Below are 27,617 nucleotides of genomic sequence, written 5' to 3'. Positions count from 1 at the left end.
CTGGGAGCCACTCCAGTGCCAAAGGTCCCCATGGGATCAGCCAAGATGCCCTTGTGACAGTATCACAGCACAAGCCTGCTCCCTCACTCCACCACATGCGCTGATCCCGAGAGCACTTCTCAATATGCTTCCTGCCTACTTGGCTCAGAGACTCAGCTTCTCACGGAACCAGCCTGGAACGGGTACTACATTCCCATTTCACAGATGGCCACATAGCTGAAACAACGTCAAAGGGCACTGACCCGCTGTGTCACACTCACCCCCTTTTCGTTGCACTCCATGCAAAAATAATAGAACTTCACAGCCAGACAAACTACTAAGCAAATACAGAAATAAACTAGTCCTTTTCAGACTTTCGAAAACTCGGAAATGGGGGAAGTACTTAAGGATGTACTCCAGCAGAGACAGAAGGGTAGAAGAGTGGGGAGGGAGGGACAGGGAGAAAGCACAAGCCAATAGAGAAAGAGGTGATATAATGGGATATTTTTAAAAACTAGAGTCAATCCAAAAGTATAATCAGAGGCTGGACAGCAAGCCTAGAAAGCAATCAGTAGAAATGAGAACTCAAAGTATGTGGATGAGAAAAACATCCACAAAAAGAATGGCATGGATTCCTTTCTGCAGATAAAGTCAATAGGAAGCTTAAAGCTCTCAGTGATATGGTGAAGAAGATATATGCTTCTTCTCTCTATAAGAAAAAAGAAAGGCAAATTAAAACTCCAGGAAAAACAAAACAAATATATGTATTATGAGGGCTGCATTTATTCACATGGTACCAAAGTAACACCAGGCAGATGACTCTGCAGGTCAAGGGGGAAAATGTAACCCAGTGATTAGTCTTAGCATCACGGATTGTGGATCAGCTAAATATTATTTGTCTGAATGTGGTGCAATAAGAAATACACATCGCCTGGGATGTATTCCTGCAACTTCCGTGGCTTTAGATCTAACTTCCAGTTTGCAAGAAATATGAGGATAGAGGAACAAGCTAACTGCCACCACAAGGGAACGACCATACAAATCCAGAACTGGGATGCTGTGGTACAGCCCAGTCTTTCAGTATCTGGGGAAAAACCATCACAATACCCAGGTAAGAGATGGGAACTATACTGGCTACATCTGGGATATTTTAACAAGAACTGGAGGAATTCTTGTTTATGTGAACTTTCTAATTTTCAACAATACACATGCGCTGTTTTTGTTCTAATGAAAAAAAATTTTAATTAAAAAAATAAAGAAAATCATTCTTTAAACAGAGAATAAAATAAAATACGAAGTGATTTTGTACAACTGATGGTTATATAAGAAAAACAATCTGTATGCTCTTAATGCTAGGAGCCTCCTCTTGAGAGAGGCCCTGGGCTTGTGACATGTGACCCAAGAGAAGGCACTCCTGCCCTGATATATTCCTTAGCTCTGCAGAGACCATGGTCATAGTGATCATGGAAACACAGTTTTATTTATTTATTTTACCTTTTAGAGTTAATGTCTCCCCCAAAACAGGTAAGATTTACTGCTCACATGAATGCAATGGAAATGTTACATACCCTAACAAGGAAACAGCCACAGAAGTCAGGTGAAGACAGGAGTCGGAGAAAAGATGTGCAGAGAGAGCAGGGCCCCACCTGTGCAGCCTCAGCTCAGGGCAAAGGCAAGATGGGGTGGAAAGTTTACGGAGCAAGAACTAAAGGAGGCTCAAGTGTGTATGACAAGAAGACAAACGGAACCTGTGGAAGAACCAGCAATAATCATATGATTAAAAGACAGGTGGGGGCAACAGAAATAGTCCAAAAAATTCACTCTGGGGAGGGCTGGGGTGGAGAGAGATGGGCTGGCAGGAGTCGCTGGTTTCATGATAACCTAGCTTTCCTATAGTGATTTTATACTAGTGGCTTTTTAAACCAAGGGCACACATTGCTTTGATAACACTGTAAAAACCTTAATGAGCTGCTGTCCATAACGGTAAATGTCCATTCATTCATTTCACATCACTAATAAGTACGTGTTGGCTGGATGTACCAGGCACGAGTGATGGAGTGGAGTGAAAGGGCCACGTCCTCCCCTGATGGAGCACAGAGACTTTGGAGGGAGGAACGCAGTGCGGGTAAACACACAATGATGGAGCGGAAAGAGGGCTGCTAAGGGCAGGAGCTGGGGTGCTATGGGAGGGAATGATGGGAGCGGCCTGAGCCCTTTTGGTTTGGGGCTGGCCACCCAGTCAGAGAGGTCTGTAATGCCGAGACCTGGAGAACGGAGGTGGGCAGCCCAGCTGAGTCCCTCTGCACAAAGGTCCCTTGTGCAAAGGCAGACAGTTCCCGGTGCACCCCCTGGCCAGCCCCTTTCTCTTTACTAAAAATGACCCACCTGCAGCAAAGCTCCCAAATGCCCACCTGTGGCTCTCACAAAGGGATCAACTCAAACACCCTCAAGGTCAGCAAAGCTGGAGTGTCTGAGGATGCAGACCAGCACCCGCCCCCTCTATCGAAGGGCACTTCTCCTGCATCTCCTTTTCCTCCTCCTCAGCCTGGCCAGGAGCCCACCTGAGCTGGCCTCCATCAAGGCAGCCTAGACAGAGGGCCAGAGGTAGGCAAGGATGGCAGGAAGGCGAGGGGCCCAGCAGCTCCCCCTATCCCCATCAGAGGCAGCGAGGCCTTGGGGACGTCACGGGAGCAGCCCACGCTAGCCTGCCGCTGACTCACACGGTCTCCATGACACCACACAGCTGGGACAGCCAGCCATTTGTCACTGGGAAATGAGGCAGGCATCCGGCAGCACAGCAACACCTTCCCAACGCCACAGAACCTTCTGGGGAATGTGGAGAAAACAAACCCGTAAGCCCAGGGAGACGTTCTCAAATGAACGCCCTTCCTCTCTGGTGGCAGCAGCCCTGAAGCCTGACGGTGTGCTGTTAATCATCGTGAAGGTGCCTGTGATGCCGCTGCGTGGCGGGTACAGTCCCGTCTGGGACCAGAAAGCTTGCTCCTATCCCCAGAGGGCGAGAGTTCAGAGCCATGGGTGGGACTGGGGTCAGCAGCTCAGGCTCCCTAGATCTGAACCCATTCACGGTCCCTTGAGTGTCATTCCCACTGCCACTGTCCATGGCGCCAGCCCGGGGAACCCGCCATCAGCGAGCAGGTCTCTCTTCTCAAATGCAGTGACCACCACTAGGTGACAATACAGGTGAGGGCCAGGAGCCCCCACCCTCCAACTCCTTACTTTTTCCTGGAGCCACCTTCTGCCTCCGTTTGGCTTAGATCCCTGTCCTTCCCTGTGGCCACTACTCTTTCCAGCGCTGTAGACTCCTCGGCCCTGTGCCCACCATCCCCATGGGCTCAGCCTGTGACTGCTCCAGGAACACTGAGAGCTGCCGGGGAGGTCACGCAGCTGGCGATGGCCAAGCAAGCCCCAGTCACCAGCTTCACCCACCTCAGTGAGGCCCTAGCTCTGCTGTGAGCTGCAGGGGAACCCGCGAGAGGGCTACTCTCAACTTCCCACACCTTCTTAAGATTTCTACTCCCCACTTCTGCCCACCATGGGAGCCGCTGCAGATGAATGAATTCCACTCCTACTTCTTGGAGCGCACAGCAGCCAGCAGATGGGCCCACTCTCACCTCTCCTCCTCCAAACTCCCAGGACTCCCCAGCAGTCCTCTCCTCCCTCCCTTTCAAGAGAAGTTACGTCCTCTTTCCAAGTTCACACACCCACCTGGGGATCCCAGCTCCAACCTCCACCATGCACCCGCCCCTCCGGCAAGAAGCTCCATGGCCACCGAGAAACAGCTTCCTCTGCAAGTGAAGAATCCTCCCCTCACTCGCCCCTTCTTCGCCTCCAGCCAGGCCTCCCCTACGCTGCCTGCCGGGCCCTACCAGTCCTTGCCTTGGGGAGGAGGGAGAGCAGCTTTGGCGTTCTATTTTGAACTTACTCCCCATCTCTTCCCCTCCCCTCTCCCCTTTCTGCTTCTCTCTTCAGCCCCCATCACACTGCCAGCCCTCCCCTTCCCTCCTCGCAGAAGACATGGTTCCCTCCGCCTCTCCCTGCTTTCCCTCTGCACTCACTTACAGGTCCTGGGCACCCTGGAGCTCAGCAAGTGAGAACCCCCACCATACCCTCATCTCAATGCGGCTGCCATCTTCCTGCTGCTTCAGCAGGGACCCGGGCATCATCCTAGACGCCCTCTCCTATCGCATCCATTCATCACTTCCCCATCCAACCCATGGCCAAGAGCTGCCATTGCCCTCCACAACCTCCCTCGGTGCCCTCCACAACCTCCCTCGGCACCCCCTATAATCTCCCTCGGCCGCCCCCCCATTTCTCTCTATCTGGCCCCAGCCTCTCCAGCCTGGATAACCCCTGCAGTCTCCAGGCCTCCAGTCCACCTGCCCGGATAGCAGCTGGGGGTCTTTAGGAAATGCAAACCTCATCAGGCTTCCCTTCATGTCCAGTGGCTTCTAGGTGTCCTCAGGATGAAGGTAAACCTCTAGTAGAGCACAACTCACTGGTGCAGGTCATCTGCACCACCCACCCCACGTGCTCTCCCAGCCCCTCCCTCCTGGAACTGACTCCTGCCCCCAAACACACTTTTCTGGGGGTCAGGGACCACCCCCTTCTAGCCCCCACCCTGGGCTAAGTCCCTTCTCTGTGTTCCCTGGGTAGTCCAGATGAATCTTCAGAGACCTCTAACACTTCCAATTCTTTTAATTTAAGTCTCTTCTGAAAGGCCATATATAGCCCTGGAGGACAGGGTCCCAGCACCAGCACAGACACGCAGTAACTATGTGTCATCAAAGCTACCTGGCCTTCCACCGAAGCCAGACAACAGCTCATTTCCAACAAGGAGAGCTGATGGCTTCATTTCAAAGAGAAAAGGAGGCCTCTCCACCCAACCCTCCCCACCCCATGGAAGCTTAGCCGGGCAGCATGAAATGTTGCCAAACCAGGCACAACAAGGCACAGCTTCCCCAGGCCTCAGCACTCCCCCAACCTCCCCCTGCCACTGCCTCAGCCAAGTCCCACGGGTAGGAAGAGCAGCCCAGGGTTGGCGCCAGGAGTCCACACCCCAGGCTCTCCACTCCGCCTCCCCCTGCAGCTGGGGCATCTTCCTACAGCGATGAACGGGAAGACGTCATTATCTGCCAAAGGAGAAAGGACCACATCCTCCGCGCAGCAGAAGCGATAAGCATCTCTGCCATCAAGGCCCAGAGGCCTGCTTGCTTTTCTTACTTTGGGGAAAGTGGCAAACTGGGCTTCTAGCTGGTTTACTCAGGATATTTTTTTGACTCAAAAAAAAAAAAAAACCAAACTGAACCAGGGCAAATTATTCTACAAAGGTACTTCTCTGATGAAACCAGCCTGGCTGGGCTTTGGCCTGGCCCAGTTGAATCTATGCTTAAATAGACGTCTGCTGTGTGCTGGCTTAACCAATTATCCATAGGGCACTGTGGGCCTGAAGTCTCGCCCAGGCGCCAGGCATAGAGGGCTGCGTCCCAGCCTGGCCCGGTTATCTCAGAGCACAAATGCCAGAAACTGTTTTTACGATGACTGCAGAAAAGAACAGGATTTTCCAGCATTCCGTGTGGTTTCTCCTTCTCTTCAGGAGGAATGCACCACCGTGAATATGATGAGCCAGTTTCTGCTGTTGCTGAGCATGAGTGGGCAAGGTCAAAAGGGTGCCCCAGCCTCCGTGGGTCCACCGGGACCTGGAGTGAGAGAGGCATGGTCACACTCAGTCCCAGCCTTGTCTGCCCCGGGGGGCTGTGGGGTGGTTGTTATTAGTATGATCGACAAGGCTGACAGCCCCATGAGAGGACAAAGGCCCCCTCCTCCAGGAAACAACAGAGAACCATGACTCACGACAGGATGACAAAGACACCACCTAAGAAGTTTGGGCAGGCCAGGTATGGTGGCTCACACCTGTAATCTTGACACTCTGGGAGGCCAAGGCTGGAGGATCATTTGAGCCCAGGAGTTTGAGGCCAGGCTGGGCAACACAGCGATAACCTGTCTCTATAAAACATTTAAAAATCAGCCAGGTATGGTGGTGTGCACTTGTAGTCTCAGCTACTCGGGAGGCTGAGGCGGGAGGATGACTTGAGTGAGCCTGGGAGTTCGACACTGCGGTGAGCCATGATTACACCACTGCACTCCAGCCTGGGCAAGAGAGCAAGACCTTGTCTTTAAAAAGAGAAGTTTGGGTAGAAGTCAGCTCGGGCTCTTTGGCAAGGAAAACATGTGCCAGGAGACATGGGCACTGCACAGCCTCACAGAGAGTCCCCAGCTCATGGCCATGCTATGGGCATCACCCTGCCTGGAGCACCACACCTAGAGCACCATGCCTGGAGGCTGCTCAGACAGACAGGGAGGCTGGGAGGCAAAGTCTCCTATCCCATGTGGGCCTGCTCTCCTGCTATAGACCTAAAATAACAAAAACTAGATGAGGCAAAGATATATTTGAGCAACCTTATTTTTTTCCTTAAATATTCACAAGTCACAGAACTGCCTCTGAGCATTAAACCCTGAATTAAGATATCAATTAACTGAGGTCTAATATCCCACTGATTAAAATAGTAGTGAGACAAGGATGAAGGATTTCCAAAATCAGCCTCTAAGCATCAAAGTGCCACCGTGTTGAACAAAACTCATTTAAAGAGCCAGGAAATCCATCTCTCCTGGGGATGGATGTGCAGGGAATGGTTGGAGCCAGGTGGGCGGAAATTCAACACCACCGGACCGCCCCTCCGCCAACTATCCCTCCCATACTCCATGACCCAGTGAAGCAAAGGATAAAATCCCACAAGGGGAAGGACAGAAAGAAAAGAGCTGGTTGGAATTACATATCCTCCAGGGGATCAATCAATAAGTCCTCTCAAAGAAACTAGAGCCATGAAGAAAATGATGGTTTAGCTCAGCTGTGCGCTGAGTGTGCCTGAAACTTAGGCAGGGGACGGGCAGACATGGGGCAGAGGTCTACCTCCACGCTGGACCAGGGCCTGGCTACGCCTCTCCTTCTGTCTGATGCTCCCACATCCATCTCCTGCCTCCTGGCGCACAGTGACTCAAGTTCTCACTCTCCCCTAGAAGTCCCACTTCCCACGTGGCTTTCTTGCTGGCGTAGGGTTAAATGCCTATTCATGAAGACACAAAGATGAGCAACGCTAGCTACTGGAATCCTTTTCACAGACGCACCGAGAATTTAGGTCATCATCTACGTATCTTTTCTAATTTGGGACACGTTACCCAGGACGTAGAATCCTGGGGCAGGTCTACCTGTGAACCAACCACAGCTTCCCATCTCCTATGCACACAGAGAGGCCGGGGAGCAGAAATAGACACGTTACCCACCGCCTGATTAATGCATGCAGGACACTTTCGTTCTGTGTAATTAACAGCTCTAAAACCGGTGAATGACTCAATTTAATACAGTCTTGCTTAAAACCAAGAAGGCACACGGCAATTGCTGACATGCCTGCTCTCCCCTGATACTTCCAGAGGTACTTAACTGAAACCCAAGGCACCAAGCTATCAGGCGGTATGAAAGCATCTCCTTTTATTTCCCACCTTGCCTTCAGATCAGTTTAATCATCTGCAAAACAGTAAAGCAGAACCACACCCTAAATTATGGAAGTAAGACGCCTGCTCTTTTTAAGTTTCAACTTTTGACCTTCACATTCAAACTGCACTACCCAGCACAAGAAAAGAAATTATCAGTTATGATCTCATGTTTGTGGGGAAGAGTATGATTATAAAGGAATTTACAGGAAATCAAAAAGGCGCTCCTTGAGAGAATAGAAAACAATAAAACAGTCACAGGCAGGAAATGAATGACAGCCGAACAAAAATGAGAAAGCGAGTCTGCCCGTGCTAGGAGAGGCTGCATGCTGCCTTCCAATCAGACAGGCTCCAGAGGAACCCCACGTCTCCAGCCAAGCTGCTGGCAGGAGCTGGGGTACACATGCTTGGCAAGGAAGCCAAGCATCTGCCCCCTGGTCCTCCACCCTACTATACCCTGGCCCCAGAACCAGACCATTCCAAGGGTGCTGGACCATGTGTTCAGTGGGACCAGCAGTGAGCTGGGAGGATGACTGACACTCAGGCAGACCCACTTCAAGGGTGCCCCCTCAGAGCTGCAAGGAGCAGTGCAAGAGCCTGGGACCAACAGTCTGGGCTCAACTGGCGTTTTCTTGGACAAGTCACTAACTTCCCTGCACCTCAGTTTCCTCATCTGTAGCATGGGGATAACTAGAACACTTACCTAATACACCACAAATAAAATATCTTTACATACAGTGACATGCGTCAAGTGCTTAGCACAACACCTTGTACACACGGAGTCTCAACAGGTGACAGTCAGTGTTATTAAGATGTGCTTAATATTAAGCGAGCTACATAATCTAACATCATGTAAATAACGGACCTGCCCAACACCCCACAAAGAAGCCTTCCTCCAGTTACCCAGGGAGTGTGAGGATCATGGCTACAGTGGACCCACCGAGAGTGACTGGGACCTGGGCTATTAAAACATACCCCTGAGAAGCAGGGACGATGTGACATTTCTAAAACAGTTCTACTGCCATCAACTGTCAAATAAGTCCTTTCTGCTGCTTGCTTTAATAACGTTGGAGGTATCCTTACGAACACAGGCTCGACCTCAAAGCCTTGAAAATGTCACTAGAATTACAGCATGCTTCTTCCAAAGTGACAAATTAATGACTTATCCCTTAGGAGATGCGGGAGTGCAGGACCCAGCCGTGGTCTCCAAGGCACCCAAACTGTAAGCGACCTTAAGAGAATGTCCCATGTGGGGCAGTGTAAGTGGACATGGTCCATTCTAAGTACCCAGGATTTATTCTTCTGCCAAATGGGTGCTACAGACAGGATAGGCTCTCTGGTCTCTCTTTAGATTCTATAAGTCTTTCACCCTTTATGAACAGGTCAGGCATTTGTTACTTCATTTTATTGAGACAAGGTCTGGCTCTGTCACTCGAGCTGGAGTATGGTAGCACAATCATGGCGCACTACCGCCTCGACCTCCTGGGCTCAAGCGATCCTCCTGCCTTGGCCTCCCAAGAAGCTAGGACTACAGGCGTGCAACACCACGCTTGGCTAATTTTTAAATTTTGTTTTTGTAGAGATGGGATCTCTCTGTTACTCAGGCTGGTCTCAAACTCCTGGCCTCAAGTGATTCTCTCATGTTGGTCTCTCCAAGTGCAGGGATTACAGGCATGAGCCACCAGCTCAGCCTTGTTACTTTATAAAAACAAGAAGTGGCTGTAAACGTGAAGAACACCAGCCTCGTCCTCAGAGTGCGGCCATGAGGGGCATGGGGGCCTCTAACCCTCCTGAGGGTCAGTGTTAGCACCAGTCAGCAGCCCTCGGTTCTCCATCTCGAGCTCAGCCCTCTCTCCCACTGGCCCTGCCTCAGACTCAATATATTCCAAGTCTCAGATCTGCCCCTCCCAGTTGTCCCCATCTCAGTGACACATCGCCCAGCATCACCTTCAACTCTGTCCTTCACTCACGCATCACAACTGGTCCTTCCCAGGAGCTTTCCCTCTTGACTGTGACCTCACCGCTCAGCTCAGTCCTGCCACCGCCCTCCACTGCCAGCTGGACCCCTGCAACAGCCTCCTCACTTACGTGCTGTGCCCACGCTTGTCCTACAACTGAGTGTCCAGTCTGAGGCCAAATGATTTTTTTTTTTGAGACAGAGTCTTGCTCTGTTGCCAGGCACCAGGCTGGAGTGCAGTGGCGCGATCTTGACTCACTGCAACCTCCGCCTCCCGGGTTCAAGCAATTCTGCTTCAGCCTCCCAAATAGCTGGGGCTACAGGCGGGCGCCACCACACCCAGCTAATTTTTTTTGTATTTTTTAGTAGAGACGGGGTTTCACCATGTTGGCCAGGATGGTGTCAATCTCCTGACCTCATGATCCGCCTGCCTCGACCTCCCAAAGTGCTGGGATTACAAGCGTGACCCACTGCGCCTGACCCAAAATGATTTTTTAAAGGCAACCCAATCCTACCAGTCTCCTGCTTAAGCCCTTCAAAGGTTTCTTGTGTTTCCCATCCCTCTCAAGAAAAAGTCAAAATGGACACGGAGGCCTACCTAGCCACTGCCTGTCTCTCCAGCTGTTCTTAGGCTCTGCTCCCTGGCTCTGTGCCGGGTCCGCAAAGCCAACACCCTTTCTCTTGTTTCCGTGAATAAGTGGTCCTTTGGCCTGGGCCACTCTCTCCTGCTCCTTCCTTTTCCCCAGCCGATGGTCACTCATCTTTCAGGATACCGCCTTGGTCCCAAGCTCTAAGATGAGGTGAGTCAGAGCTCCCAGCTAGACGGGAAAATGTGATCGCACAGACTCAGGGTCAGATGTGAGAAGGCTACACGTCTCCTAGGCAAGTGATGATGTAGCGAAGGCCTGGCCTTGCCCCCTTCTACATTCTCAGTAAGTGCAACCATCTGTCAAAGAAAAAATGCCTCGCTGCTGTCAAAGAGCAATTCGATGGCTTAGGAAGAAAACTGGTGGCACATCGGAATTGGAAGGCCACCTCCAGGGCCCACAGAGGTGACACCCAGCCTAAGTCGGCTCACTTCGTAGGCAGCTAGGAGAAGCCAGTTGTGCTGCAGGTAAGGGCTGCCAGTATCACCAAGGGAAGAAAGAAGGTGACAGAAGAATACGTAGAACAGAATGCCACCTTTGTCAAGACACATGCGTGACATGAGGAAAACGTGGTTACCTTTCTGGCAATGGGATTATGTGTGATGTTTATTTCTGTGCTTTTGCCTATCTACCCTGTGCTGGAGCTATCTAAGTTGGTTTTACTTATGGTGGGAGTTTTTATACGATTGCAAATAAGGGAAATGATCAGTTTAATTGATGTTTAAGTGACTCATGTCCTTTCAAAAAAAAGTACAGCCAGCCAACCAACAACAAAGTACATGCGAAACAGAAAAGACTATGGGAGAAGGTTCTGGGAATTTGCTTTCTGAGGGGCTCTCTGAGATGGTGTGGGTGGGAACAACGGGCATTCCATCCCCATGAGCTGAGCACAACAGGTACGGTGACCACAGGCTGTACTCACCACTCAACGATCTCCGGGTGAAGAATGGTGTTGTTGACTTTGAACCTGCAGGGGGAAGAGATATCAAGGCCATTAATCCAATCTATCATGTCCCAGCAAGAATTACCTCATTCAAGACATGCACACATGACAAAGGGAGGGTCCCACACTTTAATTTCATCTCACACTTTCATTTCAACAGGCCACAAAAGACCTGTTGCTCCTTTCCTGCAGCAGACCTGGCAGCCTGGGCCTTGTCCTCCAAATGCAATCAGTTGGAGAGCAAGCTTTATGGCTACAGAACACCAGCCCCGATCCCCAGTAGGCAGACAGCATAGCCTCTTGTGTCAGGTATACCAAAATACACACAATGGGAGTACCAGAAGGAAAGAATGCAGAGAAAGCAGAAGCCTCACCAATTTGATGAAAAACATTAATCTACATATTCGTAATGCTCCATGAACTCCAAGGAGGATATTCGAAGATATCCACACCTAGATATCCACATTATAATGAACCTATCAAAAAAGTATCTTGAAAGCAGCAAGAGAAAAGTATTAATAATTCATCACTTACAAGGGATTCTCAATTAGATTAATACCTAATTTCTCATAAAAAACTATGGTGAACAGAAGGCAGCAGGATGACATTCAAAGTGCTGAAAGAAAAAAAAAGTCCACCAAAAATTCTACATTCAGCAACACCATTATTAAAAAATAAGCGTGAACTAAAACACCACAGATAAGCAAAAACCAAGAGAATTTATCACTAGCAGACCTACCCTGGAAAAAATACTAAAGGGAACTGTTTCAACTAAAGTGAAAAGATACTGCAGAGTAACTTGAATCCACATGAAGAGAAAGCAAATACTGGCAATGGTAACCATACAGACAAATATAAAGAGAGTATAAATGTATTTTTTGTTTGTAACTCCTTTTCTCTGACTTAAAAGACAACTGAATAAAGCAGTAATTGTAAATCTGTATTGATAAGTACAAAATGAATGAAGACACAATCCATATGCAATAACAGCACAAAGGCGAAAGAGGAAAGGAGACACACAGAGGCCAACTTCTGCATGCTATTTAAATTAAGTTGACACTAATGAAAACTAGATTTTTACAAGTTTAAGTAGTCCACTGTAATCCCCACAATAATCATTAAGAAAATAGCTAAAACATACAGAAAAGGAAATGAGAAAGAAATCAAAACGCTACAAAAAAAAATCAAATAGAAAAGAATGTAATGGAGAAAGTGAGGAGCAAAAATGTTAGAAGACATAGAAAACTGATTTTAAAATGGTAAAGTTTTTCCTTATCAATAATTACTTTAGATGTAAGTGGATTAAATTCTTCAATTACAAGGCAAGGATTGCAGATTTTTTTTTTTTTTTTTTTTTTTTTGACAGAGTCTCACTCTGTTGCCCAGGCTGGAGTACAGTGGTACAATCTCGGTTCACTCTGCCTCCAGGTTCAGGCAATTCTCCTGCCTCCACTTCCCAAGTAGCTGGGACTATAGGCATGTGCCACCACGCTTGACTAATTTTTTGTTTCTTGTTTTTTTGGGTTTTTTTTGAGTTGGAGTTTCTCTCTGTCAGCTAGGCTGGAGTGCAGTGGCCTGATCTCAGTTCACTGCAAATTCCACTTCCCAGGTTCAAGCAATTCTCCTGTCTCAGCCTCCTGAGTAGCTGGGACTACAGGCGCATGCTACTACGCCCAGCTAATTTTTGTAATTTTAGTAGAGACAGGGTTTCACCATATTGGTCAGGCTGGTCTTGAACTCCTGTCCTCAGGTGTTCACCCACCTCGGCCTCCCAAAGTGCTGGGATTACAGGCATGAGCCACCACACCCAGCTTTTTTTTTAAGTTTAGGGGTACATGTACAGGTTTCTTTGTTGTACAGATTATTCTGCCATCTAAGTATTAAGTTATTTTTCCTGCTCCTCTTCCTCCTCCCACCCTCCACCTTCCAGTAAGCCCTAGCGTGTACCGTTACCCTCTATGTGTTCACGTATTCTCATCATTCAGCTCCCAATTTTAAGTGAGAACATGTGGCATTTGGTTTTCTGTTCCTGTGTTAGTTTGCTTAGGATAACAGCCTCCAGCTCCATCCATGTTCTTACAAAAGACATGATCTCATTCTTTTTTATGGCTGTATAGTATTCCATGGTGTCTATGTACCACATTTTCTTTATCCAGTCTACCACTGAGGGGCATTTAGGTTGATTCCATGTGTCTGCAATTGTGAACAGTGCTGCATCCAACATACACGTGCATGTGTTGTTATAATAGAACAATTTATATTCCTTTGGGTGTATACTCAGTAATGGAATTGCTGGGTCGAATGGTATTTCTGTTTTTAGGTCTTTCCGGAATTGCCACACTGTCTTCCACAATGGCTGAACTAATTTACACTCCCACCACCAGTGTATAAGTGTTCCTTTTTCTCTGCAACCTTGCCAGCGTCTGTTATTTTTTGACTTTTTAATAAAAGCCAGGCAGAATGAATTTTTAAAATATGATTCAACTATATGCTCTAAAGAGACACACTTTAGATTTAAAGAAAAAATAGGTTGAAAGTAAAGGGATGAGAAACAATATGCTACACAAACTGAAGCTAAAATGGAACTAGAATGGCTATACTAATATCAGACAAAATAAGCCCTAAGATACAAAGTTTTACTTCTTTGTCTTTAGACAAAGAAGGACATTTATAATGATAATTAGGTCAATCCACAAAGAAGATAAAACAATTACAAACATATGCACTTAACAGAGCCCTAAGATACACGTATCAAAAACTAACAAAATTGGAGAGAGAAACAGAGACATCAATAACCTACTTTCTGTGATGAAGAAAACAACTAGACAGAAGATTAAAAAGGAAACAGAAGACGTGAACAAAAACAGGGTGGCTCACGCCTGTAATCCCAGCACTTTGAGAGGCCCAAGCAGGCAGATCACCTGAGGTCAGGAGTTCGAGATCAGCCTGCCTAACATGGCAAAACCCCGCCCCGTCTCTTCTAAAAATACAAAAATTAGCTGGGCAGTGGCTCGTGCCTGTAATCCCAGCTACTCAGGAGGCTGAGGCAGGAGAATCACTTGAACCCAGGAGACTGAGCTTGCAGTGAGCCAAGATCGTGCCATTCCACTCCAGCCTGGGCAACAAAAGTGAAAAAAAAAAAAAAAAATAAAAAAAAAAAAGAAAAAAAAAAGAAATAGAAAATCTAAACAGACCTTAACAAGAGAACAAATTTGTAATAAAAAAACTTCTCATAAAGAAAACCCAAGGACCAAATGTCTTTACTAAGGAATTCAATCAAATGCTTAAAGAATTAACACCAATCCTTCATAAACTCTTACCAAAAACCCAAGAGGGCCAGGTGCAGTGGCTCACACCTGTAAAACCAGCACTCTGGGAAGCAGAGGCAGGAGGATGGCTTGAGGTCAGGAGTTCAAGGCCAGCCTGGCCAACATGGCAAAACTCCATCTCTACTAAAAATAAAAAAGTTAGCCACGCATGGTGGCACATTGCCTGTAATTCCAGCTACTCAGGAGGCTGAGGCAGGAGAATCACTTGGACTCAGGAGGTGGAGGTTACAGTGAGTTGAGATCACACCACCACAATCCAGCCTGCGACTGAGCGAGACTGTCTCAAAACAAATAAACAACAATAACAAAAACAGAAGAGGAGGCATTACTTTTCAACCATTTTACAAGGTCAGTATTACCTCGATGCTAAACTAGACAAAGACACCTTAAAAAAACAAAACTACACACCAAAATTACTTGCGAATAGAGACACAGGAATGTTTCAACAAAATACTAGCAAACAGAATCCAGCAACATATAAAAAGGATATATATACGTCATGACCAAGTGGGAGATTTTTCCCAGGAATGCAAGATTCTTTCAACATACAAAAATAAATCAATGTAACACATCAATCATATTAATAGAACATGTAACAAAACCATATGTTTGCATCAATACATGCAGAAAAAGAATCTGATAAGATCAAACACCTTTTCATAATAAACAAGGAACTAGGGAGGGAAAGGAACTTCCTCAACCTGATAAAGAGCATCTACAAAAAAAAAAAAAAAAAATCCTCAACTAATGTCATAGCATACTGAATGGTAAAAGATGAAAAGCTTTCCCCTAAGATGAGGAACAAGGCAAGCACGTCTGCTGTCTCCATGTCTATTCAACCTTGTACTGGAGGTTCTAGCCAGGGCAAACAGGCAAGAAGAGACATGAAAGGCATCCACATGACCCTGCAATTCCACTTCTAGATACATACCCAAGGGACTGTGAAAGCATATGGTCACACAAGAAGTTGGACATCAATGCTCATAGCAGCATTAATCAGAACAGCCCAAAGTTGGAAGCAACCCAGGTGTCCACCAACTGATGAATGGACAAATCAAATGTGGTATGTATCCATAGAAAATAATACTTTTCAGCCATAAAATAAAGTAGTAGTGACAGAATAAGCAAGCAGAGAAATCAGGAAAGATGCAGAAGGCATAAACAATACATTAACCAACTTGACGTAATTGACATATACAGAACACTATGGCCCATAACTGCAGAATACATAATTAAGTGTACGTGAAACATTTATCCTAATGGTCACGTGCTGGAAGTTCAACATGTTTTAAAGGGCTGAGATACAGAGAATGTTTGTTAATCACAGTAGAATTAAATGAGAAATCCACAACAAAAAGGAAACGATAAAATCTCAAATTGTCTAGAAATTAAGTGACAGACCTAAATACTCATGTTTCAAAGATAAAAATACAATGAAATTAGAAAACAGCAATATGAAATATCATAACCTGTGAGAAATGCAGCCAAAACAATGTTTACAGGAAAACTCATAGCTCTACACATATACAGCAGAAAAGAACACTGAAAATCAGTGATCTAAACATCCATCCTAAGAATGCCCCTTGCAGGCAGCAATGAAATAAAAAGGAAACACATAAGAAAATTCTACAAAGCCAAAAGCTGTCCTTCAATAAGATGAACATCATTGAAAAGCTGACCCCAGGAGACAAAAGGATCAGGTGAGGGCACATCTCTGATACAAGAGAACCATGTGTGATCCAGAGCTCAAGCTGGAGAGGAACAAGGTAGTCTAGCACAAGCTACAGGCCTCAGCAGAGAAGCCTCAGCAAGGCTTCAACTCTCTGGATTCCAAGACCTGCTCCTTAGCCAGGTGCAGTGGCTCGTACCTGTAATCCCAACAGTTTGGGAGGCCAAAGCAGAAAGAACACTTGAGCCCAGGAGTTTAAGACCAGCCTAGGCAACATAGCGACACCTTGTCTCTACAAAAAATTTAAAAATTGTCTGGGTGTGTTGGTACACACTCATACTCCCAGCTACTCAGGAGGCTGAGGTGGGAAGACGGCTTGAGCCCAGGAGGTCGAGGCTGTAGTGATTCATGATTGCACCACTGTACTCCAGCAGCCTGGGCAAGAGTGAGACCCTGTCTCTTTAAAAAAGAAAAAAAGACCTGTCCCACACAATGGTACACAAGCACATGCAGGATCGTGACCTCCTGTCCTCCTGCGAGCCAGGGACTCTCCAGGGCTTTGTGAATGGTGTTGAATATACCTACATAATGCCATGGTTGTGAGGCCAGCAGCCCTATTCCCAGCTGAGCCAGGTGAACAGGGTCACGAACAGGAGAGGAGAGAGAAGGGGGTACCAGCAAGCTGAGAGGATTCCAGATCTCTGAAGCGTTCAGGATCCTCAACTATACAAACAGGACCATATGATTCAAAGTCGACCTAAATGTCGTGGAATCAAAGCCCTACTTACGAAATATCAAAGAGACTACAGGCAGCCAATGTGGTTCAGAGTGAAGAACAGGGCAGCAGGTGACATAAATCAAGACTACAAAATAGACTGTGGCTCCCACTGCACCAAATTCGACTTTGACCTCAGGAAAAGCAGTGGCTGATCCACTCAGCAGCCAAACACACCGACAACATTTCATTTTACTCAACGTACGTATGCATACACACGTGCACATGCACACAAGCAGCAAAGTGACCCAGGACAGAGTGACTCAGCACGCAGACACAGATGCACATACACAGACACACAGAGACAGGCATATGCTTGGAAAAGTGGCACACATGGACACACACAGCCATGTGCACAACAGAGCCATGCTCAGACACACACAGACCCCAGTGTGTATGCACAGACACACACGGACAGGCAGACACACACAGAAACACACACACACACACACACACACACAAAGGCACATGCTTAGAGGAATGCAGACACACAGATACAGACACACATACTCCGACAGACAAATACTTAAGACAAAAAAAGATCCACACCCTGATATACACACATATAGGTACACACAGACACATACAGATCAATGGATATACACAGACACACATGTGTACGCGCGCGCGCACACACACACACACACACACTCAGACACAAAAATATACTCAGAGAAACATGATCAGACACACATGGAAGAATCCAAAAGACAAGGCTAATAGGTTGAACCATGGGTAATGAAATTCATATAGTTCTTGTTTTTGCCTCCACACTGGTTAGCATTTCCTACAATGAGCATGTAATTAATCGTGTCAAAGTATCAATGAAATCCCTCCAGGCCTGTGAGGGTAGGAGTGCCCTAGAAGCAGAGTGTAATTTCCTGATGAGCTCTATATGCGGCTGGGAGACGAAAGAGCCAAAGTCCCCATCCAGGCCACTGGCTTCTTCCCGGGAATTTCTCACCCAAAGATGAGGCAGCCCCTCCACTCCGCTCCCTGCAAGGCAGCTGGGGTTCTCACCTCTTGAGGGTCCCTGCCCTCACTGAGATCTCCACAGGTCCCAACTAGAAAGCCAATCCTGGCAGGACGCAGTAGCTCACGCCTGTAATCCCAGCACATTGGGAGGCCAAAGTGAGCGGATCACCTGAGGTCAAGAGTTTGAGACCAGCCTGGCCAACATGGTGAAACGCCGTCTCTACTAAAAATACAAAATTAGACAGGCATGGTGGCACATGCCTGTAATCCTAGCTACTCGGGAGACTGAGGCAGGAGAAATGTTGCAACCCAGGAGGCAGACGTCACAGTGAGCCGAGATGGCAGCACTGCACTCCAGCCTGGGTGACAGAGCAAGACTTCATTTCAAAAAAAAAAAAAGAAAATGAAAAAGAAAGCCAATCCTAAAAATTAACTTGATGTTCAAGTTAACAGCAACCAGAAAACCATGGTCCTCAAATCACAAATTGGCATTTTGCTATAATCGTCAAGTTTTAATAATGTCCCTGTACATCCCGGGTTTTAAAATTCACATCTTCAGATATTAATATTCCTGCATTAATCCCCAAATTCAGCATTTCAACTTTAACTGCTTGCTTAAATTTGTGGGATTAATTTGTAACCAACTGTCTTCAAATACTCAAGGCCATGTAAGTAAATGCCAGAAGATAAGAAATACACTTATCCTGAATAACGGGCTGATGTAAAATAAAATACCGACTGTATTTCTTTCTCAGACAATGGCAAGAAACGGAGTCCCTGTCACTCGCTGCCCCTGCCCAGGGCTCTTGCACACAGCTTCTGCCTGTCTAGGAGGTGACTGTCTTGTGCCAAGAGGGCACCCCTGCTAAGGCATAGAAACCTGATGGACAGGCAGCCCTCAGCTCAGGCCACCTGGCCCCTGCAGCAATTCCCCAACAGACCATCTCTTCTTCACGGTCAGTCTCCCTCTCTCAGGAAAACCTACCCTAAAGTCCACCTCCTTAGATGCTCTCAGAGATCTACCATGTCTGACTTTGCTCCCAGTCTTCAGGAACCAGGAGTTCCGGGGAGCCGTGGTGCCTGCCGTCCACAGGAGGAAGTCTCAAGTCTCTTCCTGCAGGGTTCCCCTCCCTACCTCAGCTTCCCTCAGTTCCCTGCCCCCAAAACCAGCCCCCCATCATGGCCCCGCCAGGACCTGGCAATAAGCATCCAGCCCCACACCCACACCCACCCCTCCTGCCAGAGCCTGCAGCAAGGCTTACTCTTCCCAAACCTTCCTTGGGACTACTCCAATCAAGCTACACACGGAGCTGTAGCCTGGGCCAGATCCCACTCAGAAGGGCCTACAGACTGTCCCGGCCTGCGCCTTTCACGCTACTGTCATCACGCTGAGCCATGCCCCTTGGTAAGCCCAGGGGCCCCAGGCTACAGGGGGCTCCCTCTGGTCTCTCTAGCCATGTGCATGCCCACCACCCTCAGCCTGCCTCTGCCCCCATCCCCTCTGCTCCCTGTCCTCTGCTATCCCCACATCTCGAGACCCCGCACACTCCTGCTGCAGGCAGTAGCGCCCTGACCCTGATCTGAGGAGGCAGACGGAGGTCTGAGACTAAGGCCGAGCCCAAGTGGGACAGACCACAGGCCAGACACCCCGAAGAGCCCCAAATGGTAGGGTCCCAGGCCAACTGTCCAGCTGGACCAGGGTTCCGAGAATCTAGGCTGGGTGGACAGGTGGGGGTCACTGTCTACCACAAGCTCCTCTTTTTTGCAGGCCAGGGGATAAGGGGAGCTGGAGGGACCCATCAGGTCAGACCAAGAGACTAAACCTGAACTTCTGTTAGAGCAGGAGGTCAATCAAAGCCCAAGGTGCAAGGTGCGTCAGAGACATTTGAAAGGGTCAAAAAGGACAACCCAGGAGCACGGAGCTTCATCAGAGCGGTGAGAGGCAGCTGGGGCAGAAGCAGCTGCGTACCGGAGAGGACGACGACAGCAAGATTCATCTTGCTTGGGAAACAGGCTATTAATATCCCGGCTAGCAGCTGGAGGTGCACCCGGCAGGCCGGGGAATGCGGCTGCTGAGTGGCAGAGGCCCTTGGGGACATGGTCTCTGCCCAGCCCGGCACAGAAGTGCTGGTGGCCTGGGTGAGTGGAAGGCAGGGAGATGAGCTGTATCCGGACCCCAGGAGTGCAGATGAGACTGTCCACAAGGAAGAGGCTGGGGGCAGCTGGAGGTAGAGGCTGGGGCCCCATGTCAGGGCCCACGGCATACAGGGTAGTGGGCACCAGCCAGAGGCTCCTGCCCCAGTGAAGCAACCCTGGTGACATGGTGAGGTAAGGCCACAATGGAAGAGACACGGGTGGAGGACCCCCAGCAGGGGATAAGGAGGGAACGGAGTAGAACGAGCAGGCCAGAGATGGCCACAAGGGTTCTCACCGGCAGCACGTTGCATCAGCCAAGTCAGAGACTCGGCCAGCAGCCTGATGGGTGGGTGTGGAAACTGACATGCCAGCACCCAGCGTGGGGTGTGGTGTCTCAGCCCAGCCCCCAGACGTGGTCCTGGAGGGGCTCAACATTCTCTACAGCAGAGACCTCTAGAGGGGCAAGCAAAGCTCTCAGTGATGAGAAGCCCCACAGCTCCCTGACATCTGGGAAACTGGGAATCAGCGATCCTGGAATCCACCCAGCCCACCACGCAGATGGGGAGACTAAGGCACAGAGGAGCGATGGGATTTGCTGGGGTTTGCTTGTGGGCAACTGTGACTGAGCACCAGCTCTGTGCCAGGCCCCAGGTGAGTGTGATCTCCTCCAGTGCCCACCACACACCCAGGCAGCACCAGGTCACACATGGATGAGCTGAGGGTCCCCCTGCTGCAGAGACCCAAGCAGAGGCCATGCAGAGGTTCCATGGCATGGTCGAGGAAAGTGTGCAGGACACTGGAGCCCTGACACCAGGTAGGCTGGGGGGATTCGGAGAGCCCCGGGCCTGGGGCAGGCAGCAGCTGGCTGTGCCCGTACCTGATGTGAGGGCCTTGGGGACTGGAGAGAGAGAGCAGCTCCATGGCCAGCATTTTAACAAGCTGGGCTAATTGCTGCCAGGCGTGGGAGGCAGGGCCGCTTTGGGGAAACTCCCAGAGGACACAAAGATCGGTGCACTGAAAAAGAAGCAAACCTACTCCCCGCCCCCCCAGGAGGGGGAGGTGATACATATTTATGAGCTCATAATCCCTCCTAATCACCCCTACATCACACATAGAGATTCCAGCAGCTTGGGCTCATACATAATTATAAGGCGCTTCCTCCGTCACTGCCTTGGCCCACCAAAGGACAAGAGAGGACATGTAGGCTGCAGGGGATGCATAGTAGGGGAGGGGCTGGGGATCCAGGTCCTGGAGTTGGGGCTGGGAGCTGCCCACTGTCCACGCTCAGCAGTCTCGAGCATGGGGGCCTTGTTTGCTATAGCACCAGCCAGCAATGCAGGCCACAGACCCCAGGGCCAGCCACCAGCCAGCCCAGGGACGCAGGCACAGCAAGTGGGCAGGGCTCTCCCACCCTCTCCAGGCTCTTCCAGAGGCCATGGGTGAGGGATGACAAACAGGAGAGGGGCTTCTTTCCCTGTGCTCAAGGTCTGTCCTTCTGCCTGGAGAGAAAAGGGGAACTGCTTCCCAAGCAGGGTTTAGGGGCTCAGCCTGGAGCTCGGTTAAGAGAAGAGATTAAGGGGACCCTACCTGGGACTGGGATAGCAGGGGGCATGAGGGAGCTGCTGAGAGCCGGGTTGGAAGGGGATAATGACTAGGAATAAGAGAGATGGCTTGGGCCAGGCACACATCTGGTGGCTCACATCCCGTGGCTCACATCTGTAATCCCAGCACTTTGGGAAGCCAAGGTGTGCAGATCACCTGAGGTCACGTGGCCAACATGGCAAAGCCCCATCTCTACTAAAAATACAAAAATTAGCCAGGTATGGTGGCACATGCCTTTAATTCCAGCTACTCAGGAGGCCGAGGCAGGAGAATTGCTTGAACCCAGAAGGTGGAGACTGTAGTGAGCCGAGATCCCGCCACCGCATTTCAGCCTGGTGACAGAGTGAGACTCTGTCTCAGAAAAAAAAAAAAAAAAAAAAAAAAAAAACAAGATCTTAAAAAAAAACAAAAAAAAAACCAAAAAAAAAAAAAAAAAAAAAAAAAAAAAAGACAGGGGGTGCTTGACGCACGGACCACAGGGGCTCACAGCCAGTCTCTAGAGGGTAAACAGCCCCGCCTGTGCCTGCCCCTACCCCTGCCAGGTGGCCAGGGCTGCCTGAGCACTTAAACAGAGACAAGGTGCCTTTCCTTCAAGAAAATGTTTTCTTTCAAGGTGATTTTTTTTCCTTTCCTTCAACGTGATTTTTGGCAAATTATGCTTCTAAACATTTCCTCAAAATGCCCAAACCCCTTAAAAAGAAGTTTGCATATTTCATGTCTTATTTGTAGACTGGGAAGGACCTGCTGGTGGAGGTGGGAGTGGGGGAGAGTGAGGAATGAGTCCCCGGGGCCCACAACTCACTTGCTGATGCCCTCGAAAGAGGCCTCTCTGCAGATGCTGCCACTGTCCGTGTTGACGCCACGCTGGGGAGAGAACACAGAAGTGTCACACGGGCCGCACGGCACCCCGACCGCCTGCATCCCTGTGGCCTCCTGTCGGGCTGAGGACAGGAAGAACAGGTATCCGCTGCACCCCAACCAGCCCATCCCCTCCTGCCTTCCCTTGACAAATGAGCCACCCAGCCAAGTAGCTCCAGGCCCAGGCCCAGCACAAGGGCAGCCCTACTTTGCTGCCACGTGCCAAGTGGAGGAAGTGGGGGCCCCGCAAACACCGCAGCATCCCAGCTGCACAGCAAGGCCTTCTCCACGGAGGTCAGAGCTCTCTGCTGAAACAAGCCAGGCTGTCCAGGGACAGGTGAGGGCCCAGGGCCACTCCCACCACAAATCTGCTCTTCCCACCTGGCCCATCTTCCCTCTCCTGCACACACCCCCCACTGGCTATATAACATCCAAAAGAGTCCTGTCCAATCCAGCCCTTCTGGGGAGGCGTGCAGGACCTGACTCTGGCAGGACTGCTGTGAAGCAGGATGACATCTCTCTCTTAACTCTAAGGAAACTCCAAGTGGAACTTGGACAGGAGTAGAGACACAACAAGGGATCTAGAGAAAAACAGGCCCTCCCCAGAAAGGCCAGGCATTTTATTTATTGATTTTTTTTTTTTTTTTTGAGACGGTGTCTTGCTCTGCCACCCAGGCTGAACTGTGATGGTACCATCTTGGCTCACCGCAGCCTCCACCTCCCAAGTACAAGTGATTCTCCTGCCTCAGCCTCTTGAGTAGTTGGGATTACAAGTGTGCATCACCATGCCTGGCAAATTTTTGTATTTTTAGCAGAGACGGGGTTTCGCCATGTTGGTAAGGCTAGTCTCGAACTCCTGGCCCCAAGTGTATCTGCCCACCTTGGCCTCCCAAAGTGCTGGAATTATAGGTGTGAGCCACCTTGCTCAGCCTGGGCAAGACACTTTTAATCACGATTTCTTTACCCAGAACTTCAGCTTGATGTCTAATTGTATAACCAAATTAAGCACACTGGATCATCTATGACCATAATCATCTCATATAAGCTTCCCTCATAACCATCAAGACAGCAAAGGGGGAAAAAGAGGCCCAAGTGCTGAAGAAAACAACCAAGAAAAACTATTTCTGTAAAAAACAATTAAGAAAAGAGAGAGGCCAGGCACAGTGGCTCACATCTGTAATCCCAACACTTTGGGAGGCCAAGGCAGGCGGGGTCACTTGAGGTCGGGAGTTCGAGACCAGCCTGACCAACGCGGAGAAACCCCGTCTCTACTAAAAATACAAAAATTAGCTGGGCGTGGTGGCGCATGTCTGTAATCCCAGCTACTTGGGAGGCTGAGGCAAGAGAATTGCTTGAACCCAGGAGGCGGAGGTTACAGTAGGCTGAGATCACGCCATTGCACTCCAGCCTGGGCAACAAGAGTGAAACTCTGTCTCAGAAAACAAACAAACAAACAAACAAACAAAAAAACAGAAAAGAGAGAAAGGTCACTTTGGAAGAAGAAGGCTTGTGAACGTGGGTCTTATGTGAAACTCCCAGGCTGAAAGAAGTGTAAGAAAGCACACTTCTCTGAGAAGTTCCAGAGAATTCTTTGGGGGCACGCCACTGCCCAAGTGCCCCTAAAATCCTGCCAGCATACCCGGAGGCCACCTTGCACTCCCCACCCTACCCCGGGCCTTCAGTCAGTCACTGTGCCCCATACCTCAGCTACCTTGAGGGTAGACGCCAAGGGTGTGTTTTTCAGATCCCATTAACAGGAGAGATAGAGGGTAGGAGTAAACTTTCTTTTTTCCTTTTTAAATTTTGTATTATTAATTTTTGTGGGTAGATATTAGGTGTATCTATTTATGGGGTACATGAGATATTCTGATACAGGTATGCAGTGTGGCATAATCACATCAGGATACCTGGAGTATCTATTACCTCAAGCATTTATCCTCTCTATTACAATCCAATTACATTCTTCTGGTTATTTTTAAATACATAATAAATTATTCCTGACTGTAGTCACTCTGTTGTGCTATCAAATACTAGATCATTTTTTTTGAGATGTAGTCTCGCACTGGGCTGGAGTGCAGGGGCGTAATCTCAGCTCACTGCATCCTCCGCCTTCTAAGTTCAAGCGATTCTCCTGGCTCAGCCTCCCAAGTAGCTGGGATTATGTCACCATGCCCAGCTAATTTTTTGTATTTTTTTTTTTAGTAGAGATGGAGTTTCGCTATATCAGCCAGGCCATTCTCAAACTCCTGACCTTGTGATCTGCCTGCCTTGGCCTCCCAAAGTGCTGGGATTACAGGTGTGAGCCACTGCACCCAGCCCAAATACTAGACCTTATTCATTCTACCTAGCTATATTTTGGTACCCACTAAACTGACTTTACACATCCACAAACTCTATGAACTGAGCCTGACATAAATACATCATCTAGCCAGGTTTAACCCTAAGAGTGGGTGTGGTGTCTCGTCCACGTCCTGATGACAGGACACAGCAGGTCCCAGGGAGACTTAAGGCTGGGGTCCCATCAGCAGTTGGCTATTCAGACTGGGCATGTGTTGCTACTTATAACCAATGACCATTCCTCTTGGTTTCTTTTTTAATTTTTTGAGACAGGGTCCTGCTTTGCAGCCCAGGCTGGAGCGCGGTGGCAAGATTATACCTCACTGTACCCTCGAACTCCTGAGCTCAAGCACTCCTCCTACCTCAGCCTCCTGAGTAGCTGGCACCGCAAGTACATGCCACAAGGACTGGCTAATTTTTTAATCTGTTGCAGAGACAGGGTCTCGCCACGTTGCCCAGGCTGGCCTGGAACACCTGGCCCCGAGCAGCCTCCCAGCTTGCTTCTCAAGGCACTCGGATAACAGGCATGAGCCACTGCACCCGACCCCTCTCAGTTTCTTAATCCTCCCGTATGGTCCTGACCTCTGCGGGAGAGGTGGCTGCCTAAATACCTTCTCCAGAGCCAAGCACTGCTCCACCCCTGGGCACCAGCCACTTACCAAAGTGAGGAGGACAGAGGGCTTCCTTGACGTCAGGACACTGGCAATCTAGAAGGTTGGAAAAAAAACCCCAATTTAGACCAACCACAAAGCCTGATGACGATGACATGCCACCATTCCTTCATAATGACAGTGCATATTTGTTAAGCAGATCCTCATGACAGGTGACACGGGTGCTGCCCTCCCCTTGCAGGTGAAGAAACCCAGCTTCCCCCAGTTGAAGGACTTCTAAAAGCCACATGGCCATCAAGGGGCAGAGAGGATAATAAACCTACATCGGGCTGGCTTCCCACCCTGCCCTGCTTCCATGAGGCACACGTAACCCTGGCTCCAAGCAGCCAGCCTCGCCCACCCTCCAAGGCCAACCCCTCTGCCCATCTGCAAAGTCCTTGCTCAAAGACCCGGCCCCAGGAACCCTTCAGGCTCCAGCCCTACCAGGCTCTGGTTCCTAGGGCAGAGGCCTCCCTAGACCCAGCGGAGTTGGCATCCCCAATCCCACCCTCTGGCCCCCACCCCACAGCCCACTCTCTGTCCCTCCACCATGACACACTCGGGCTTCCTGCCACTACAGGCCAGTTACTTCCCCACCTAAGCCCTTGAACCTGAGTGCAGGGCTCGCCTCTGCTCCGGCTCTTACCTCTCCCTGAATGCCTTCTTTCCATCACAGTGCCTCATCAATTCACATTCAGGATGGAAGCCCCAGCCCCCTGGGCAGGTTCATTCACTCCCTCCTCTACTGCTCCACTGACAGTCACCACTCCCCCAGCAAAGTGCCAAGTGCCAACCATCCTGCCAAGAGCAATTTCTTCCTCTCCTAACCCCTCCTCCTCAGTCTGCCCTGGATCTTGGCTACTGCAGATCCTCCTGTATCTGAGCACCCCCAGGGCAGAGAACAGTCTCATCTCCATAGCCCTCCCCCCTCCCCACATCCCTATCCTAACTCTTTACACCAGCATCAGAGGGGGAGAGTGAGGAGAATGTGTTGTTGTTTTAACAGCCTGATTGAGTGATCACTTATGCTGCCTGTATTTAACATGGACATTTTGATAAGTTTTGACATATGTATACATATACCTTTTTTAATACGGAGATGCCTCCCAAGAAAACCTGGAACGCACTGAAAGCTATAAAAAGATAAAACGCACGTACAATCCTATCTCCAGAGACGTTTTAGCTTTGCACATAAAAACAGAGATCTGTAATGACATTCGGATCATATGAAATTATATGCTTCACTTATTTCCTGTCATTATATATTCTTCAAACATGCAATTTTTAGCAATCACTACCGCTGGGGACGGTAAATGTCCCATAAGTCGCTGATGACGGCCTGTGCCAGTCATCTTACACATAGCATCTCATTTAACCACACGGGGAGACAGCACGGCCAACGTGCAGGTTTCGTAAATGAGGATGGCTTACGGGTTAGAAAACCTGCCTGAGTCCAGTTAAAAAATAATAGCACAGCCCAGATTTGAACCTTTGGCTGTAGAATACTCTCTTAGTGGAGGCCACGCATTCCTCTATGGGACACTTAAATTCCATCTAATGATTCACTATTATAAATAATGCTGTGAGGAACATCCTTCCACATAAGACTTTATTTCCTGAAAATTAAATGTTTTTAAAACTGCTGGGTCAAAAGCCACAGACCTTGCCAAGGTTTGCCATGCTCCTCGCCCAGTGATCCTCCAGACATGCACCAATCATCTCCCAGGATCCTTGAGAATGGCCGTGTCCTTTGGCCTCAGTGTTCCAAAAAACAAAAGGCTCGGCCGGGTGCAGTGGCTCATGCCTGTAATCCCAGCACTTTGGGAGGCCGAGGTGGGACGATCACTTGAGGTCAGGAGGTAAAACTCCATTTCTACTAAAAATGAAAAAAAATTAGCCAGGCGTGGTGGCTGTAATCCCAGCTGTTTTGGGAGGCTGAGTCAGGAGAATTGCTCGAACCCGGGAAGCCAAGGTTTCAGTGAGTGGAGATCGCCCCATTGCACTCCAGCCTGGGAGACAAGAATGAAACTCCATATTCAAAAAAAAGAAAAAGAAAAGAAAAGAAAAAAAACCCAAAAAACGAAAGGCTCATCTGTGTTCCTCCACACCCCCGGCCCCTCCTGAAGGACAGGGAGGCTTATTAAAAGGAACAGGGCTGCATGTGCTGGCGCTGGGTGTGTTGTTAGTTGATATG

The 27,617-nt window shown here is 49.0% G+C and overlaps 1 protein-coding gene across 1 annotated transcript in view; it reads right to left on the bottom strand.

Annotated features, from left to right (window-relative positions):
- PEPD (peptidase D) overlaps positions 1-27,617 on the bottom strand; it is a 123,959-nt gene that overhangs the window by 72,146 nt on the left and 24,196 nt on the right. Inside the window, exons 5-7 of the mRNA XM_017504238.2 lie at positions 25,433-25,480; positions 22,381-22,442; positions 11,072-11,116 (exon numbers count right to left, since the gene is read on the bottom strand). Of these exons, the coding sequence (XP_017359727.1) occupies positions 11,072-11,116; positions 22,381-22,442; positions 25,433-25,480 (155 nt within the window). The remainder of the gene's footprint in view (positions 1-11,071; positions 11,117-22,380; positions 22,443-25,432; positions 25,481-27,617) is intronic.

The sequence above is a fragment of the Cebus imitator genome, unplaced genomic scaffold (assembly GCF_001604975.1).
Source record: "Cebus imitator isolate Cc_AM_T3 unplaced genomic scaffold, Cebus_imitator-1.0 Scaffold318, whole genome shotgun sequence".
Lineage (NCBI taxonomy): Eukaryota > Metazoa > Chordata > Mammalia > Primates > Cebidae > Cebus > Cebus imitator.
Note: the sequence above shows the minus strand (reverse complement) of the source record. Positions and strands in the feature narration are given on the sequence as shown.